The sequence below is a fragment of the Rhinoderma darwinii genome, chromosome 1, assembly GCF_050947455.1.
Source record: "Rhinoderma darwinii isolate aRhiDar2 chromosome 1, aRhiDar2.hap1, whole genome shotgun sequence".
Taxonomy (NCBI): Eukaryota; Metazoa; Chordata; class Amphibia; order Anura; family Rhinodermatidae; genus Rhinoderma; species Rhinoderma darwinii.
In genome coordinates, this window is record NC_134687.1 from 235,232,274 (window position 1) to 235,250,852 (window position 18,579).

The 18,579-nt window shown below is 40.4% G+C and overlaps 1 protein-coding gene across 3 annotated transcripts in view; it reads left to right on the forward strand.

The window, feature by feature from the left end:
- LOC142740474 (GRAM domain-containing protein 2A-like) overlaps positions 1-18,579 on the forward strand; it is a 190,177-nt gene that overhangs the window by 47,980 nt on the left and 123,618 nt on the right. For all 3 annotated transcript variants that reach the window (XM_075849977.1, XM_075849985.1, XM_075849981.1), the window contains exons 7-12: positions 756-827; positions 13,481-13,549; positions 13,674-13,746; positions 14,903-14,983; positions 17,468-17,564; positions 17,795-17,902. In XM_075849977.1, coding sequence (XP_075706092.1) covers positions 756-827; positions 13,481-13,549; positions 13,674-13,746; positions 14,903-14,983; positions 17,468-17,564; positions 17,795-17,902 — 500 coding nt within the window. The remainder of the gene's footprint in view (positions 1-755; positions 828-13,480; positions 13,550-13,673; positions 13,747-14,902; positions 14,984-17,467; positions 17,565-17,794; positions 17,903-18,579) is intronic.

The following is an 18,579-nucleotide window of genomic DNA, read 5'->3' on the forward strand; positions in this document are numbered from 1 at the left end:
TGGGGATTCCCCTTCAGGAGTTGCCGCTGATGGCACTGTCCGGATCTGCCCGGCCCGGCACGGATGCAAAACTGAATGCAAACCGGCCGGGCAAAATGGACGATTTTACCAGCCGACACTCTGGTTTGGGAACGACCCGGTCGTGTGAAGCCCGCCTAAGGCTATGTTCCAAACGGAATTTTGAGGCAGATATTCCTCCCCCAAAATACTCCGTGTGAACATAGCCTTAGGGTTCAGTCACTGCGGAAAAGTTTACAATGTAAGCCTATTGGAAAAACAATTTGGCCATGCAAGAACTAGAAAATTCTGTCTGAGTTGCAGAATATTTTTCCCATAGGCTCACACTGTTTTTTTTTTTTTTTTCCCACATCATGTGTTTACACTGTGGAAATACAATGCAAGTATACTACATATGAACTCACCCGTACAGCAGATTTTGGTAGGTGTGACCCCCCCCCCCCTTTAATAGCCAGGGTGTAATTGTACACTCTGGTGTGACAAGGGACAATACATCAGGGAGCATATCCTATATTGTTGTAATATACTCTTGGAAATATGTTTGGCTTCATGCATAAACCATCCTAAATGTGTCAGTGTGACCCATTGCAGCTAATCATATCACTTCTTTCATTTTCAAAGCTGCTTTGGGAAAAAGGCTCCAAACTGATTTCTATTTGCAAAATTTTTACTTTGAACAAACTTTTTTCAAATATTTTACATTAAAAAGTATTTCCATTTACTTTTTCCCCCCTCAGTATCTGTTTGGGTCTCTGCGTAACAGAGAAATGTGTTACCATGCAGTTCGCTCGGTGTGCGCTAATCTTCACGTAAGTATTTTACTCGTTTTATCTTTATTTTAGTTTTTTTTACATCTGCAATCTGTATTAAGTTGGCAACAGGCATGAGATTTCAATTAGACTGTGTACGTTTTGTCAAGATTCGCTACATACATTTAATTTCCAATCCTGCACATTCAGTCTGTCACGTGCAGCAGAAAGACAACAAAAACCCCAACACCTGTACACTAAATTTCAGGTTGTGTCAGACTTCTAGCTAAATAAATCCAACACCACGTGTTTAGACCGATTGTCAGTTACTGGTTCTTTGCATTAAAAAATACCAAAAAAATCAAAGTGGGATGAAATTTACTTAGAGGCTCTATAACCAGTTTTTAACTGCCCTGTCTTCTACCTAATCTGATAGGCGCTTTAATGTAGATAAGTAATGTGTTTTTATTTTTTGTTTTTTTTGTTTTATAAAATGTTTGTTTTAGTTATGAGCATTTTAAGTGTTATGCAAATTTGGGAATTTTTTTTACACTCTGGTCAGCATCACACACTTCTCTTTACTACGCCCACTTGGTCAAGAGTGAAAAAAATGCCCACTTGGGCATTAAGAACAAATTTGCATAACACTTAAAATGCTCATAAATTTGTCAAAAATAAATAAAAAAAAACCAAAAACCCCACATTACTTATCTACATTAATGCGCCTATTAGATTAGGTAGAAGATAGGACAGTTATAAACTGGTGACAGAGCCTCTTTAAAATCAAAGAACAAGGGCATACTTTTAGAAGTGTAGGTTAAGGACAGCGTAAACACTGCAGAATTAATGACCGTATTTTCTGTGTGGAAGTTCTACAGCGTTTTCGCAAGCGAAATTGATGAGCTGCAGATTGAGAATCCGAATTTCTGCATAATTTTTTTTGCAGTGTGGAGATGTCATTTTGCTGAATTCTCATCCACTTTTACTGTAATACGCTGTGGATTTTCTGCAATTAAATCTGTTGCGGGAAATCTGCAGCTAATCCGCCTTGTGTGCACATACCCAAAAACACCAGTTTCCAGCAGGATTCACACAAGCCACGATTTTTATATGAGGGAGGTCGCACAGCTGCAAAATACTGATTAATAGTACCCCCAATATCAGAAGGCCAGACTGTAACCTGCAATAATAATAAACATGAGGTGTTTGTTGATATTTTGGCCAAAGTACGCAAGCTCGCAACCCGCATCAAGGGTCCTCATTGTCTTGCGAGTCCCTTACCTAGCATTATAAGCAAATCACTGAAAATGGATTTCAAGTTTAAAAAAAAAAATAACAGAAAAAGCCTATGCTTACTGATACAAGGGCAGGATGCAGATAAGCCAGGGAGGTTGTACTGGTGCAAAATACTGATTAACAGCCACTCACGTGATTGTCTCCCAGTATTACAATGCAGATTAGGCTTCTATAAGGTACCTGTCACATGTGTTGTGTACCATGTTGGCTTAAAAAAATATTAGTTGATATTTTGGCCGATAGCCCGTGTTTACTGGTGACTAGCACCTTTTATAGAAGACTTCTCTGTGTACAATTAGAATATTAACCCCTTAGCGACATGCCATGCCACGTACATGTATGTGGCAGCCGTTAAGTGGGGGGGGGGGGGAGGAGTATGGAGCGGGCTTAAGGGATGAGCATGCTCCATACTTAGCGTAACACAGCCGACCCCTCACTTCAAAGGGCTGAATCAAATATCACTTTGATTCCGCCAGTTTAACCCCTTTGATGCCGTAGTCAATCAAGACCATAGCATCGAAGGTGTTCGAGACGGACAGGGTGCCCCCCTGACGTGCCATAGCCCCCTACCCCTGCGATGCAATAGTCATGGCAGCCTTGGGGCCTAATAAAGGCCCTTAGGTCTGCCATCTTTGTATACATTAATCCCTGTATAGGAGTCTGTCAAAATCGCTTTATACTACAATACATTGGTATTGCAGTATATACTGCAAGCTATCCAATGATGGATCGCTAGTTCAAGTCCCCTGGGGGGACTTCTAAAAACAAAAAAACAAATCTTTTGTTTCAATTTACACCAAAAAATATTAAAAGTAAAAAAAAAAAACAAAAAAAAACTTCCCACTTTTTCCCTGACGTAATGTTAAAAAAAACAAAACTTATCTGGTCCAAAATAGGCCGAACTATTACAATATAACATTATTTAACCTGCTCAGTGAACACTGTCAAAACAAAACCACAAATTTTAAACCGCCCAAATTGCTGTTTTTTGGTCACCTGTATTCCAAAATAGTACCAATAAAAACTACATCTCGACCCACAAAAAATAAGCCATCACACTGCTAAATCGAAAGACAAAAGGTATGGCTCTCTGAAAATGGCGACACAAAACAATACATTTTTTAAAAATGAAAGCGATAAAGCCTAAAAACATACAATTGCGGCTATACTAAAAATGTATCAACCTGTTGAATAAATTGAATATGTTGTTTTTTTACCGCACGATGAATGCTGTAAAAATGAAACCCCCAAAATAATGGCGCAATCGTAGTGTTTTTGTTTGTTTTTTTGCCCACTTCACCCCACAAATTTTTTTTCCCGCACGATGAACACCCCAAAAAAAATCAAACTACGACAGAATCGCAATTTTTTTGGTCACCACTGCTCCCAAAATAAAGAATAAAAAGTGATCAAAAAGTCGCATGTACCCAAAAATAGTACCAATAAAAACTTCAATCTGTCCCGCAAAAAACAAGCCCTTACAAAGCTTTTTTGACTAAAAAATAAAAAAATTATGGCTCTCAGAATATGGTGACACAGAATTTTTTTTTTTATAAATAAGTGATTTTATTGTGCAAACGCTAAAAAAAGGAATAAAACCTATATACATATGGTATCGCCGTAATCGTACCAACCCGCAGAATAAAGTAAAAATTTCATTTATAGCATACGGTGAAAGCCGCAAAAAAACCTAAAAAACGGTTTCAGAATTCCTATTTTTTGACCAGGATTGCAAAAGAATTGAATAAAAAGTGATGAAAAAAAAATCGCATGTACCCCAAAATGGTACCAATGAAAACTACAGATAGTCCCGCAACAAATAAGCCCTCACACGGCTCCGCTGGTGAAAAAAATAAAAAAATTCTGGCTTTCAGAATATGGCGATGCAAAATGTGCAGAGTGTTCCAAAAGCGGATAAGATGGGGCGCCATTTATAAGTGCGACACCGGCCACCCATCTATGAATTCTTATTTATTTACCGCATTATACCCTCTTATTATGACTTGATGTACTCTGCCCAGCTTACATATGCCCCCTCATTATAAACTGAAATACCAGCAATACCCCAAACAAAACTACTACCAAGCAAAATCTGCGCTCCAAAAGCAAAATGCACTCCCTCCCTTCTGAGCTCTGCAGCGTGCCCAAGCAGCAGTTTGCGCCCACACATATGGCATCACCATACCCGAGAGAACCCGCTTAACGTTTTATGAGGTATTTGCCTTCTGTGGCACAAACTGGGCGCAACATATTGTGTACTAAAATGGCATATCAGTGGAAAATTGCGCGCTATGACTTAATTGCCCGTCATGGTGCGTGGGTTAAATGTATGGAGCCGGCTCACATGCTGAGCCCGCTCCATAGGCTGCGGGTGTCAGCTGTGTATTACAGCTGACACCCGGGACTAACGGACAGGTACAGCGATCGCTCTGTTACAGAAGCCTGTAAGAATAACAATATACTGCAATACATTAGTATTGCAGTGTATTGTACCAGTGATCCAATGATCGCTGGATCAAATCCCCTAAGGGGATTAATAAAATGTGTAGAAGAATTATAGTTATTAGTAGTGAGAATTTTTTTTTTTTAAAGTTAGAAAAAAAACAACACCTTTTCCCATTTTTCTTCTAAAGTAATGTAAAAAAAATGAACAAAATTGGTATCGCTACATCTGTAAAAGTCCAAACTATTACAATATACCATTATTTAATTTGCACAGTGAACACCTTTAAAAAAAAAAAAAAAAATATAAAAAAAATGGATAATTGAAACCGCCAAAATCGCAGTTTTTTTTTTTTGTCACCTTAGCTCTAAAGAAAAAATGTAATACAACTTTTTAATCACTTTTTATGTACCAAAAAATGGTATCCATAAAAACTGAAGCTCCTCCCGCAAGAAATAAGCCCTCACACCACTCTATTGATGGAAAAATAAAAAAGTTATGGCTCTTGGAAGGCGGGGAGCGAAAATCTAAAATAAGAAAGCAAAAAATGGATCAGTCCTGAAAGGGTTAATTCATTTCTAATGAAATAAACGTATGACCCCATGTGGGGTATTTCCGTACTCGGGAGAAATTGCTTTATAAAAAATGGTGTTTTTTTTTTTTCTCCTTTATCCCTTGTGAAAATGAGAAAATGCAACATTTTAGTGGAAAAGATTTTGATATTAATTTTCGCGCCCTAGTTCTAATAAACTCTACAAAAGACCCGTTGGGTCTAAATGCTCACTATACCCCGAGAAAAATTCCTTTAAGTTTTTTCCAAAATAGGGTCACTTTTTGGGGGTTTCCACTGTTTTGGTCCCTCCAGTGCATTGCAAATGCGACATGGCACCGAAAACCATTCCAGCAAAATCCGAAATCCAAATGGCGCTCCTTCCCTTCTGAGCCCTGCTGTGGGTCCAAACAGCAGTTTATTACCACATATGGGGTATCGTCGTAATCGGGAGACATTGCTTTACAAATGTTGGGGTGCATTTTCTTTGTTCCTTGTAAATATTAAAAATTTCTGTTTCAGAAAAAGAGTACATTTTAATTTTTACAGACTAATTCCAATATATTTAGCGAAAAACCTGTGTTGTCAAAATGCTAACTATACCCCTAGATAAATACCTTAAGGGGTCTAGTTTTCGAAATGGGGTCATTTATGGGGAGTTTCTATCGTTCTGGCAGCTCAAAGCTTCTCCAAATGTACCTTGGGGCCTAAAACATTTTCAAGCAAAATGTGTCCTGAAAGCCTCCGGGTGCTCCCTTCCTTTGGGGCCATGCCGTGTGTCCAAACAAAGCATTAGGGCCAGAATGTGGGTATTTTTGAAAACAGGAGAAACAGGGTGATAGATTTTGGGGTGTGTTTCTTCATTTTCATGTTGGCTTTACAAAGAAATCGGTCTTCAAACTGATACTTTTATGAAAAAAAGTGAAATTATTATTTTTTTTTCCACCTGCTATGTATTAAATTTAGCAAAAAACTGTGGGGTCAAAATACTTGCTATACCCCTAGATAAATACCTTAAGGGGTCTAGTTTTCTAAATGGCGTCATTTGTGGGGGTTTCCTTCATTCTGAGACCTATGAGCCTCTGAAAACCTGGCTTGGTGCAGGAAAACAAAATGTACTTCAAAATTTATAAAATTATTATTCAATTTGTAAGTCCTCTAAATTGCTGAAAATTAATTTTATTTTTTTCAAAAGTGCTGCCAAAATAGAGTAAAGAGATGGACATATATATTTAATAAAAAAAATTGTACAGTGTGTGTACATATGTGACATATTGCAGTTAAAAATAGGGAAAAATGGTAATTCTTACAAAATTTCTTCAATTTTTCCATTTTTTTTAAATTCATTTCTGCAAACTGTATCTACTTTTACCACTAAAATAAAGAACACGTGACGAAAAGACAGTCAGAATTCTCTGATAAAGTCAAACATACCAGATTTGACAAATCTGGCTTGGTCATTAAGGTACAAACAGGCCCGGTCATTAAGGGGTTAAACAAAAAAAATAAGGTTTGTATATTTTGGTTTTTTTTTCTTCTGATTTGCGACCTTTTGTGGCCGCAAAAATTGCAACTTTTTTTTTTTATCATTTTGTTGCGGATATTACCCGCAAATAGCAGCGATTCCGCAGCCTAGACTGACCTGCTGCTCATTAAAAAAAAATTGCAGGTCAGTTTATTAATGTTCAAATCTAATCCACTACGCTGCTGCTGTAATACACTGCAGATTTTCCGCAATTAAATTTAGTTGCGGAAAATAGTGCGGATTAGCTGCAGATTTTCCGCAATGTAAACAAATTCTATCAGTAAGTATGGTCTTTTTATGTGATCTTACAAAAGAATGCCACCACTAAATAGTTGACCATTTAGAAAACCAGTCTAAATTGTGCAATTGCTGACATTTGTCACGTGTATTAGCAGCACCTGGTGGAAAGCAAAGCTGGCGAGATTCAAATACGTTTCCTAGTGGTAATGGCAGATCCCCCGTAAGGGTATGTTCACCCGCTGAGTCAAAAACTTCTGAAAATACGGAGCTGTTTTCAAGGGAAAACGGCTCCTGATTTTCATACTGTTTATAAGCCTCTTGCGATTTTCACTGCGTTTTTTTTATGGCCGTTTTTGGAGCTGTTTTATATAGTCAATGAAAAACAGCTCCAAAAAAGTCCCAAGTAGTGTGCTGCACCATTTTTCAAAATGGCCGCGTAAAAAAACGGCCCATCGGAATCTGCTTCCGATTTTTTTTCCGGGCGTTTACGGCCCAGAAAACGGCCGAATATAGGCCGTGTGAACATACCCTAACTGCACGTTGCCGTGACAGAATTTGGACTGACACAGTAAGGGGAGATTCACACGAACGTTGCGTTTTTGCGCGCGCAAACAACGCAGCGTTTTGCGAGCGCAAAAACCATTTGACAGCTGCGTGTGTCATGCGTGTCTGATGCGCGGCTGCGTGATTTTCGCGCAGCCGGCATCATAGAGATGAGGCTTGTCGACGCCCGTCACTGTCCAAGGTGCTGAAAGAGCTAAATCTTTCAGCACCCTCGACAGTGAATGCCGAACACAACAGCGAAAAACCTGTAAAAAAAAAAGATAAAGTTCCTACTTACCGAGAACTTCCCGGCCGTTGCCTTGGTGACGCGTCCTTGGTGACGCGTCCTTGGTGACGCGCCTCTCTTGACATCGGGCCCCACCTCCCTGGATGACGCAGCAGTCCAAGTGACCGCTGCAGCCTGTGATTGGCTGCAGCCTGTGCTTGGCCTGTGATTGGCTGGAGCTGTCACTTGAACTGAAGTGTCATCCCGGGAGGTCGGACTGCAGGAAGGAGACAGGAGTAATCGGTAAGTTAGAACTTCGGTTTTTTTTTACAGGTTAATGTATTTTGGGATCGCAAGTCACTGTCCATGGTGCTGAAACAGTTTAACTCTTTCAGCACCATGGACAGTGACTATCTCCTGACGTCGCGTACCGATAATTTTTTTGCCGGGATCGGCCAAAACGAGTTTGCCCGAACCCGGTGAAGTTCGGTACGCTTGTCCGGCTTCGCTCATCGCAAAGACACTCCGTTTGGATGTTCGGAAACAGAAAAGCACGTGGTGCTTTTCGGTTTTCATTCATCCTTTTCACTGCTGTTGCGCGAATCACGCTCGTCCCATGGAAGTGCTTCCGTGTGGTGCGCGTGATTTTCACGCACCCATTGACTTCAATGGGTGCGTGATGCGTGAAATACGCAGAGTTTTTGAACCGGTCGCGTATAGTACGCAGCGAACAAACGCTGCGCAAGAATCACGCACTATTTGAACTGCCTCATTGACTTCTATAGTGCTGTGCGTGATGCGCAGAAAATACGCGGCCTGCACGCGCGCAAATCGCGCTCGTCTGAATCCCCCCTAACGGTGACAAGACAGGGTGGTTAACCCCTTAAGAACACGGCCAATTTTGGCCTTGAGGACAGAGCAATTTTTTTTTACATTTCCCTCTTTGCATCCCGACGCTCATAACGCTTTTATTTTTTGTACGACGTAGTTGTATGAGACTTTGTTTTTTGCGGGACGAGTTGTACTTTATGTACGTACCATTTTTTGGTACAAATACATTATCGTTTACTTTCTATAAATTTTTAATTAGATTAAAATGCAGAAAAAAAGCAGTTGCGCAGCAGTTTTAATATTTATTTTTTTACACCATACACCGATCATCATAAATAATGTTATACATTTGTTGTACAGGCTGTTACGGTCGTGGCGATACCAAATATGTCTATATTATTTCATGTTTTGGGACTTATATTTGAAAAAGTTGATTTATTATAAAAAATGTGTTTCTGTGTATTTTATTTACTTTTTATTTATTTACCATTATTTTTTTTTTTACATTAATTTAACGTTTTTTTTAAAATCCCATAAAGGGATTTATCATTTTTATTTTGTAACTGCAATGTACTGGCATAGATCTGTATGCCAGTACATTAGCCTGTGTACTGATTGTACACAGGCAGTTGTTAGGGCATACCTCAGTATGCCCTAACAGGAAATATGTTCAGACAGCCCTGGGGTCCTTCAATGGACCCTGGGCTGTCTGGCCATACGAGTTGTGGACTTTGATCGCGTCACAGTTATTTTCTGTGACGCGATCAATGGGCAGTCCCCTCTCTTTGAACGCCGCGATCAGCTTTCATCGCGGCGTTCAAAGGGTTAACAACGGAGAGAAGATGTTTCTCTCTTCTCCGCTGTCAGAGCGGGGCCGTGGCTGTGTATTACAGCCGTTGCCCCGCTCTCGATCGCGCGCACAGACGCGCGCAGGGACGGCTGTCACACAGGACGAGTATGCTCGTCCTAATGCGCGAAGTGCTCGCTGCTGAGGACGAGCATACTCGTCCTGTGTCGGCAACCAGTTAAACCACACTAAATAAAACACTAAGGCCCCATGTTGCACACGAACGTAAAAACGCCCGTAATTACGGGCCCATAGACTTCTATTTGCCACGGGTATCTCCCCGTATGCTTATGGGAAGGTGCCCGTGCCGTTAAAAAATATAGAACATGTCCTATTACAGGCCGTAATAACAGCACGGGCAGGCCCATAGAAGTCTATGGGGCTCCCGTAATTACCGGTGACTACGTGTGTGCACCCGTAATTACGGGAGCGTTGCTAGGCGACGTCCGGGGATAGTCACTGTCCAGGGTGCTGAAAGACTTAAACGATCGGCAGTAACTCTTTCAGCACCCTGAACAGTGACTACCGATCACAATATAGATCAACCTGTAAAAAAAAAAAAAAATAGAAGTTCATACTTACCCAGAACTCCCTGCTTCTTCCCCCAGTCCGGCCTCCTGGGATGACGTTTCAGCTCATGTGACCGCTGCAGCCAATCGCAGGCTGCAGCTGTCACATGGACTGCCGCGTCATGGAGGTCGGGTTGGATGTCAAGAGAGGAAGATTCCTCCTCACATTCACTTCAATTTGGGCAGGAAGCATCTGGCTCCTGTTGAAATGAATAGGAGGTGGAATTTAGCGGCAGATTATTATTTTAATTTTTTTTGTGGTGCATGGCTATTTTGAGCAAAAATTTGCCAACTTTTTGCATTATGGCACTCCTGTTACATTTTTTTTTTTGTTTTTTTTTTAAAGAGGTTGGTGTGGTTTAGCAGGAGTGGAGCCACCTGCAGCCCAACAAACGTACTGTAATTTATTCCAGAAAATGGCATACGTTTTATAGTGAAAATCTATAAAGTTCTTTTTATATTTGGGTTGAATATCTACAGATGCCACATATAAGTTTAAGGGGTTCTTTCACTATTCACTTTTACAGCATAGCAATTTGATATGCTATAAATGTGTGTTCTGTGGGTGTCCAATAATAAGGTACACCACAAGTCCTCTCCCCGTTCCTGGCAGAATGTGTGGTTGCTTTCTATTATTGTCTATGGGAGACACAAGAACAGCCAAGTGAGTGCATCCCAGTGGTCCAACAACTATTAATCCTATTTATGGCATATCCGATCAATATTCCATAAATTTTAATGATGGGGAAACCCTTTGTGAGGGAGCGAGGCATACTTAGAACATAACTGCCCATTTAAGTCCTGTGACCAGACTGCTGTGTCAGATACTGCATAAAGTATTTGGTTTGGCTTACACAAAGGATAATTTTTATTTTCATTGCTTCCTTCAATGAACGTGGTATCCTATCTGCAGGTGGCATGTTATAGAGCATGGGAGCTGAACAGACTGATATATTGTTTTCATCAAAAAGATTCAAGATAACCTGTAATTTAAATCCCTCCTCACTGTGGGTGGGCTCAACCATTGATTAAAAGTCTTCACTGTGAGTCTAAATACAGAAATAGCTAGGACCGCACACTGGACTCTTAATTCCAGAGTAAGCAGGGATTTATGTCCATATAAAACAGGTTATCCTAAATCCTTTTTTTTTTTTTTTTTTTTTTTTTTTTTTTTTTTATATACATTAATCTGCTCATCCCCTCATGCTCAATAACAGGCTGCCAACAAATTGGACTGCTTGTTCGACATGACAAGTTCCCTTTAAAGAGGATCTGTCACTAGTTTATTAATTCCCCATCTCCTTACTAATCTAATAGGCGCTATGATGCGGATAACTACAGTGATATTTTTTCAAAAACGTTGATTAATTATCTGCAAAGTTATGATCATTTTTCTAAACATGCTAATTTGGCCATACTTGCCAAATAGGAGGTTACTCTTTCTTTTCACTCCGTGTGGTGTAATGTTTTCTGTATGACGCCGTCCAATCCGCTTCATACAGTTCTCCTCTTCCCAGCCGAGCCACACAGCGTGATCATATCGTAATATGGTTTCTATTCCCAACTGCGTTTTCAACTAGTGATTGGTTGTTTCACAGCTAGAACTGCGTTCCTGATGGCATATGAAAGATTAGAATCTCCTCTTTCATATGCCACCAGAACCACTGTTACGAGATATGGCTGTTTTAAGTGATCCCCCTTGCCTCAAGCCTCTCACGCTGTGTGAAGCAGCTTCATGCTGATAGGACCGTGTCAGAGGCTGTGAGGTAGCTCCACCTCTGAAGAATCGCTGGTGTTGACACCCACTTGTCTAGTATAGCCTCATTTGCATATTTAGAAAAGCTCATAACGTTTAAAATAAAAAACTTTTTGGGACACAATTTTCACTAGCATTATCAGCGCCGATTAGGTTAGTTAGGAGATTGGGCATTACTAAACTAGTGACAGGTCCTCTTTAAATGTCTAATACGGTTACTTTGTTATGTTTGAAAAAAGTTGATATGCTGAAAAGTGTATTTAAGTTAGGGCTTGGCGATTTTTGCCAAAAAATAAAATCTATTTTTATTTATTTCCATTTTCTATGGCCGATTTTTGGTTTTGAATCTATATTTAACATTAGTAAGAAAAATAAACTGAAAGAAAATACCAAGAGATCATTTAATAAATTATTTTCTTTATAAAAATAACTTTTTAAAATATATTACTATAATAATTGTACGTAACTTCACAAATTTTAACCTCTGCAATTTATCAGAAATACTATTAGAAATTATTATAATCACTTAGATATCAATTTTTCCATGTTCCCCGGTAGGGAACTGGTTAACAGAATCTATAATCCATGATGTGCTGCGTGCACTAACAGCCCCCTCTGGCCAACACCACCTCAACCGGTCTCTGACAGGCGAGAGCAGTGTAAACTGCGGCAGGGCCAGGCAGATGGCGCTGAGTGGGCACTCTGGGGTGAGATTACATTATAGTGTCTGAAGTCTGAGCAGGACCCTGTGCAGTACCTGCCCCACCATGAAGGGTAAAAAAAAAAGTATATTAAGGCCCGATTCACACGACCATGATTGGACCGTGAAAAATTGGTCCTTGCTTCAGCCGGATTTCCTGGCCCTACATGTGAACAGGACTCCTGGCATCAGTCAATTAGGCTCAAGTCACATGACTGAAAAAAAAACGGCCATTAAAAACTGATCAATTGTCGGGTTTTCATGTCCATTCTGCATCCGTGTCTTCAAATGGATTTTTTTGGCCCAAGCCCCTGAAAACACCACCGTGCCCCCATAGATGGTGGCGCAATGCCCCTGTAGATGGTGCTGCAGGGCCCCCCCCCCCATATAGTGCCACACACCCTTGCAGATCGCAGCACCCACCCCCTCCCTTGTAGATAGCTGCCACTAGGGGCTGAAGCCCCGGCCGGAGGTTGCTGACACTTTGACCAGGGATGCAGCACCTAGTGGGAGCTACAGTGGCGCAATCTGCAAGGCGGGGGGTGGTGCTGCTGCGATCTACATGGGGGTGGTGCTGCTGCGATCTGCAAGGGGGTCTCTGCTTCCCCACGGAACTGTTCCGTACTGTTACAGAACAGCAGTTCTGTAGGGTAGCCGAGAAAAGAACGGAGTGGACCAGGCGGTGACAAGGCGGCGGGGTGGAGCTTCCTCATGCAACACGGCGCGACGCCACGCCACTAAAAAAAACTATAACGATTGTTAAAAACAGAATTGTCAGAGGCCTTGAGGGCGAATTAATAGAATTAATTTGATCGCCCAGCCCTAATTTATCAAGATTATAATTATTTCCACTAATACAAAGTATAATCAAAAAGCTGAAACTATAAACGGAAGCAATCGACAACCCAACCCAATCTGTCCTTATACTATTTATTTTTCTGGCTATATTACATAATAGGAATCCCTGCTATTTCACGGTTTTTACATTTTCGAATCTCCTTTTTTGTTGTATGAATTTTCTTTTCTGCAGAACTTGAATGTTTAAAATGCAAGAAAACCATCATAATAGGATTATCCTGCCTTTCAATATGCGTTAACAGGTTTTACTTGCGCATTCATTACATGTTTGGGTTTGTAGTTCTTCACTATCTTTGATTGGCATCTTTCTGCTTATTTTTCTTCTGAAGGATGGCAGTACTTGCAGCACTCCAACGATTTCTGTAGAACCAATTTCAGAAATGTGCAGCAAAATTCTGGTAAGCATCTCTTAATGGAAGGCTAGAACTGGTTTGAAAATTAGTATCATAAGACATCCCAAAGATTTTGGCAACTATTTCAATATAGTCCTGTATATGTTGTATAATCTGCTTTTTCATGCAGAATTCCAGTCATTCCGACCTAGAACAGACACCACCTGAATCAGACAGTATAGAGAACTGTGCCAAAGAAGCAGGTGAGTAAAAAAAAAAAATGGAGTGGAATTATTCATCGCTGCTAACTTAATGCATATTAAAAAATGCACCTATGGCTCTGTTCGCCTCATGTTTCAGCCCTATATTTGGCGTATGCATATGGCCCAAATTAGCCAATGGAGGCAAGCCTCCATCGGGCTGGTATTTATTTTTTTATAAAAAAAATTTCGGTATAAAAAAAACAAATGTAGCATTTGCGGACATTGTATGGATGACGTATGCGTATACAGTGACATACACCAGCCTTCCTTGAGAGCTATATGTCTGGTAATACTCCTGATGTATACATCTGAGGGTAGGCTCAGATCTGACGTAAACAAAGCCACTTGTGCATTGGTACGCTTGGTCTGGGGAGTATATTTTGTCTTTTTCAAAATATGTTTCTGACAAAAATCAAACGAGTGACTTTATACAGCCTCAATAACTGCTGCACTACTTCTGTATTGGATTTCTACAATTGAATTCTATGTAACGTACACAAAGCATTTACTCCCATATTCCCCTTGGTGACGTGTCCCGTAACTGTACGTGACAGCCGCCAAGGGGAAGTATGGTGCGCGCTCTCCTGCGTGTGCTCCATACTGCGCGGCCTCCTGCTGTATTTTACAGCTAAGGCTTCGTTCACATATCAGTCAGGGCTCTATTCTGACGTTCCTTCGGAGCTTTCAGTCAGAATGGAGCCCTGACTGAAACAAACGGAACCCATAGGGCCCCGACGGATAAGTGAATGAAGCCTAACACCCCACTGCAACGGGCGGAAACTAAGAGCTCTTTGATTCCGCCTGTTTAACCACTTAGATGCCATGGTCATTATTGACCGCAGCATCTAAGCCGTTAAAATTATGGGGGCGGTCACCTCTGATGTGCCATCGGCCCCATTACGACGCGATCGTGGGGTGCCGATGGTTGTTATAGCAGCCTGGGGGGGCCTAATGAATTAACTAATGTATTTAGTTAATACTCTCTTTTTGTGGAAAATTGTTATACATCTTCTATAGAAAGCACTGTTTAACAAGGAATATTGACTTACACTGCTGTTGGGCTATGTATGTAGTGGAAATGGTGTCTCCAGAAGAAAACGAAAATAGTTTATAGCATATTGGTTTAAAGGAACTGACTGAGATTACACTTCTACAGATGTCGCAGTTATGGTACAAAACCGGATAAGATCTGGTAACGGTGAAGTAGATGGGCAAGTTCAAGATCACTTTTTAAATGGTGAGTCTTAAAAATGTATGTATTATTATGTGTGGACAAAAGTATTGGGACACCTACAGGACATCCCATTTAATCCGTAGGCATTAATATGAAGTTTGTCTCCCTCTTGGTGCTAAAACAGCTTTCGTTTTTCTGGGAAGGTTTCCTACAGGATTTTTAGTAATGTCATTTTAGCATTTGTGAGGTCAGACACTGATGTTGGATGAGAGGGCCTGGCTCACAATCTTTGTTCTAGTTTATCCCAAAGGTGTATGATGGGGTTGAGGGCAGAACTCTGTGCGGGCCATTTAAGTTCTTCCTCAACAAACTCTCCCAACCATGCCTTTATGGACCTTGCTTTATGTACAAAATGACCTTCCCCAAACTGTTACCACAAAGTTGGTAGCGTACAATTGTCCAAAATGTCTTGGTATGCCGAAGCATTAAGCTTTCCCTTCACCGGAACAAAGGGGCCTAGGCCAACCCTTAAAAAAAAAAAAAAAAAAACAACCCCATAGCATATCTCTCCTCCACCAAACTTTACAGTTGGCACAATGCAGTCAGGCAGATGACGGTATCCTGGCATTTACCGAACACAGACTTCTCCATCAGACTGCCAGATAGAGACGCGTAATTCATCACTCCACGGAACGTGTTTTCACTGCTCCAGAGTCCAGTGGCGGCGTGCTTTACACCACTCCATCCAGTGTTTGGCATTGTGCTTGGTGATGTAAGGCTTGCATGCAGCTGCTCGGCCATGGAAACCCATTCCATGAAGCTCCAAACCTCCTCTGTCATTGAGTCAGCAGAACGCTGGTAGCTTTTATGCCCTATGTGCCTAAACACTCGGCGATCCTGCTCTGTAACTTTACTTGGTCTTCCACTTTGTGGCTGAGTTGCTGTGGTTCCTAAACGCTTCCACTTTCTAATAATACAACTCGCAGTTGATCGTGGAATATCTAGAAGGGAAGACATTTCACAAACTGACTTGTTACAATGGTGACATCCTATTACAGGACCACGCTGCAATTCGGTGAGCTTTTTCGAACGACCGATTCTTTCACAAATGTTTGTAAAGACAGACTGCATGGCTAGGTGCTGGATTTTATACACCTGCGACAATGGGACTGAATGAAACCCCTGAATTCAATGATTAACCCCTTCATGCACCTGGATGTAACTGCACGTCCTGGTGCGGGGGTTGAAATATGTAAGCAGGCCCACGCGCTGAGCACCGTCCAGCTGACACCCTTCAGGAACAGCCAGCAACAGAGATCGCTCTGATCCTGGCCGTTTAACCACTTATTGCCACGGTCAATAGCAGGGCTTAACAGAAGCTTGTAACAATGACCATATATTGCAATAAAATCGACTGATCGCTAGTTCAAATCCCCTAGGGGAACTAATAAAAATTGTACAACGTTTTCAGTAGTGAAAAAATAAATATTAAAAGTAAAAAAACAAAAACGAAAGTAATTTAAATATTAGAAAATAAATAAATAGGAATCGCCACGTCTGTAAAATTCCAAACTGTTACAATATAACATTATTTAACTTGTAAGGCGTTCACCGTGCAAATATAAAAATCTAAAGCACCAGAATCACTTTTTTTTTTTTGGTCCCCTTTGCACTTAAAAAGTGATCGAAAAGTTGTATGTAGCCAAAAATGGTATAAGCCTATACCACCGCTCAACCGACGAAAAAATAAACTTATGGCTCTTAGGATGTGCCGACACAAAACAAATTTTAGCGTTTGTAAATGTGGTAAAACACATTAAAAAAAAACAACACATATTTTGGTACTGTCGTCGTCTTATTGATCTGCAGTATAAAGTTAAGTTGACGTTTTTACCGCATGGTGAAAGCCGTAAAAACAAAACCCTAAGAACAATGGAGGAATCAGTTTTTTTCCAATTCCACCCGACAATTTTTTTTTTTTTCAGTTTCTCAGTACATGAGATAATACTTTTAAATCATGCCAATATAAACTCCTCCCACAAAAAAACAAGCCTTCACACCACTCTGACGGCTCTTGGAAGGCGTGGAGTGAAAAAACAAAAAATTGCTTAGTTCTGAAAGGGTTAAAAGGTATGTCTCAATACTTTTGTCCATATAGGGTTTGTGTGTGTGTGTGTATAATATATATTCTTTTTAAAATGGTATACTATCATAATAAAGTTCAAGATGTCAAAATGCTACTTCACGCCTTAATATTACTATCAGTCAGTGCATTGGTAATCGCCCAGTGTTGCTGATTGTTCATCTCCAAATAATTCTGGCATATTAAAAATATGAAAACCACTGATAATCTGCATGTGCAGTCATCCTCCAGAGTAAGCAAAAAATTAACCACTTCAGCTTAAGGTGCAGTTAGAACTGCATCCGAAAACCGCAACGTGTGAATGGACCCTAAAAAGATTTGGACAAGATAGTTGCCAAGTATGGTAGATGTTTTTTGTCATATCGATTTAAATCCTGTTTTTTTTTTTTTTCTTCTAAAAATAGGTGATGTTTGCCGAGAGAAAATTAATTCTGACAACAGCAACACACAATGGGCAGATCCTAGGGCTGTGAATTTTCTCCTTGTTGTCTATATGCTGCTGTGAGTAATTTTATTATTTAAGTTACTGCTTTTATATTTGTGGATCTCCTTTGTTCTTCACATAATGCTAAGGCCTCGTTCACATCTGCGTTGGGGTCCCATTCTGACGTTCCGTCGGAGCTCTCCGTCAGTTTGTGTCCGAACGGGACCCCAACGCAGATGTGAACAAAGCCTTACTTTATAGTTCTTGTATTAAAGAATTACCTGTGTTTTTTTTTTTTTTCTTTCAGGGTTTTACTACTGCTCTTCTCATCAGGGTATATTGGGTTGCGAATTATGGAGTTGGAGAACCAGCTGAATATCATGGGAGCCTGGCCAAAAGGAGATGAAGCTCAGGGGTTAGTATGTTCTTTCTAAGTGTACACCTGTGGTATTTTGTGTTTTAGCATTAGATAAAATTACAGTATTAATTGGTGAAGATGGATTGCTCTGCACAGGATGAATATTTAATGGTTCACCGGGACGAAAAACACAAAGATAAAATAAGGCACATTAGTGTACCTAGAGGGAAATTTATTAACTGTTCTATGCATTTGATTTTTGTTGCATTTTATGCCACTCGCTCCACTTCCGTAAAAGTGGGCGGGGCTTAGCAGAAGACACTCGCACCCCTTCACATTTACTATAATTTATGCCAGAAACTGGCGTAAATTATAGGGAAAAACTATGCTAGCTCGTATCCGGCATAGGTTTCCTTTTCTGGCACATGGACAGCAGAAGATGCAACACCTTTATCGCAGGAGTAGGATGCGGCTAACATATTATTAAGACTGTTGAATCTGTAATGCAATATCAAATAGAATTATATATGTATCTGGACAAAATAAATTTTCCATAAAAAATTATTTTTGTAGAACAGGCACAATTACTAGGGGCCGAAATTTAACTATAAAAACTTGGGAGCATTCTCCACAGCCCCTCGCCAGGACTTTGATGGTATATCGTTTGAAATTTAGAGGCAAAATTCTATTATTGTACTACTCTATTTGCATAGCACGCTCCAAACTATTTTCAA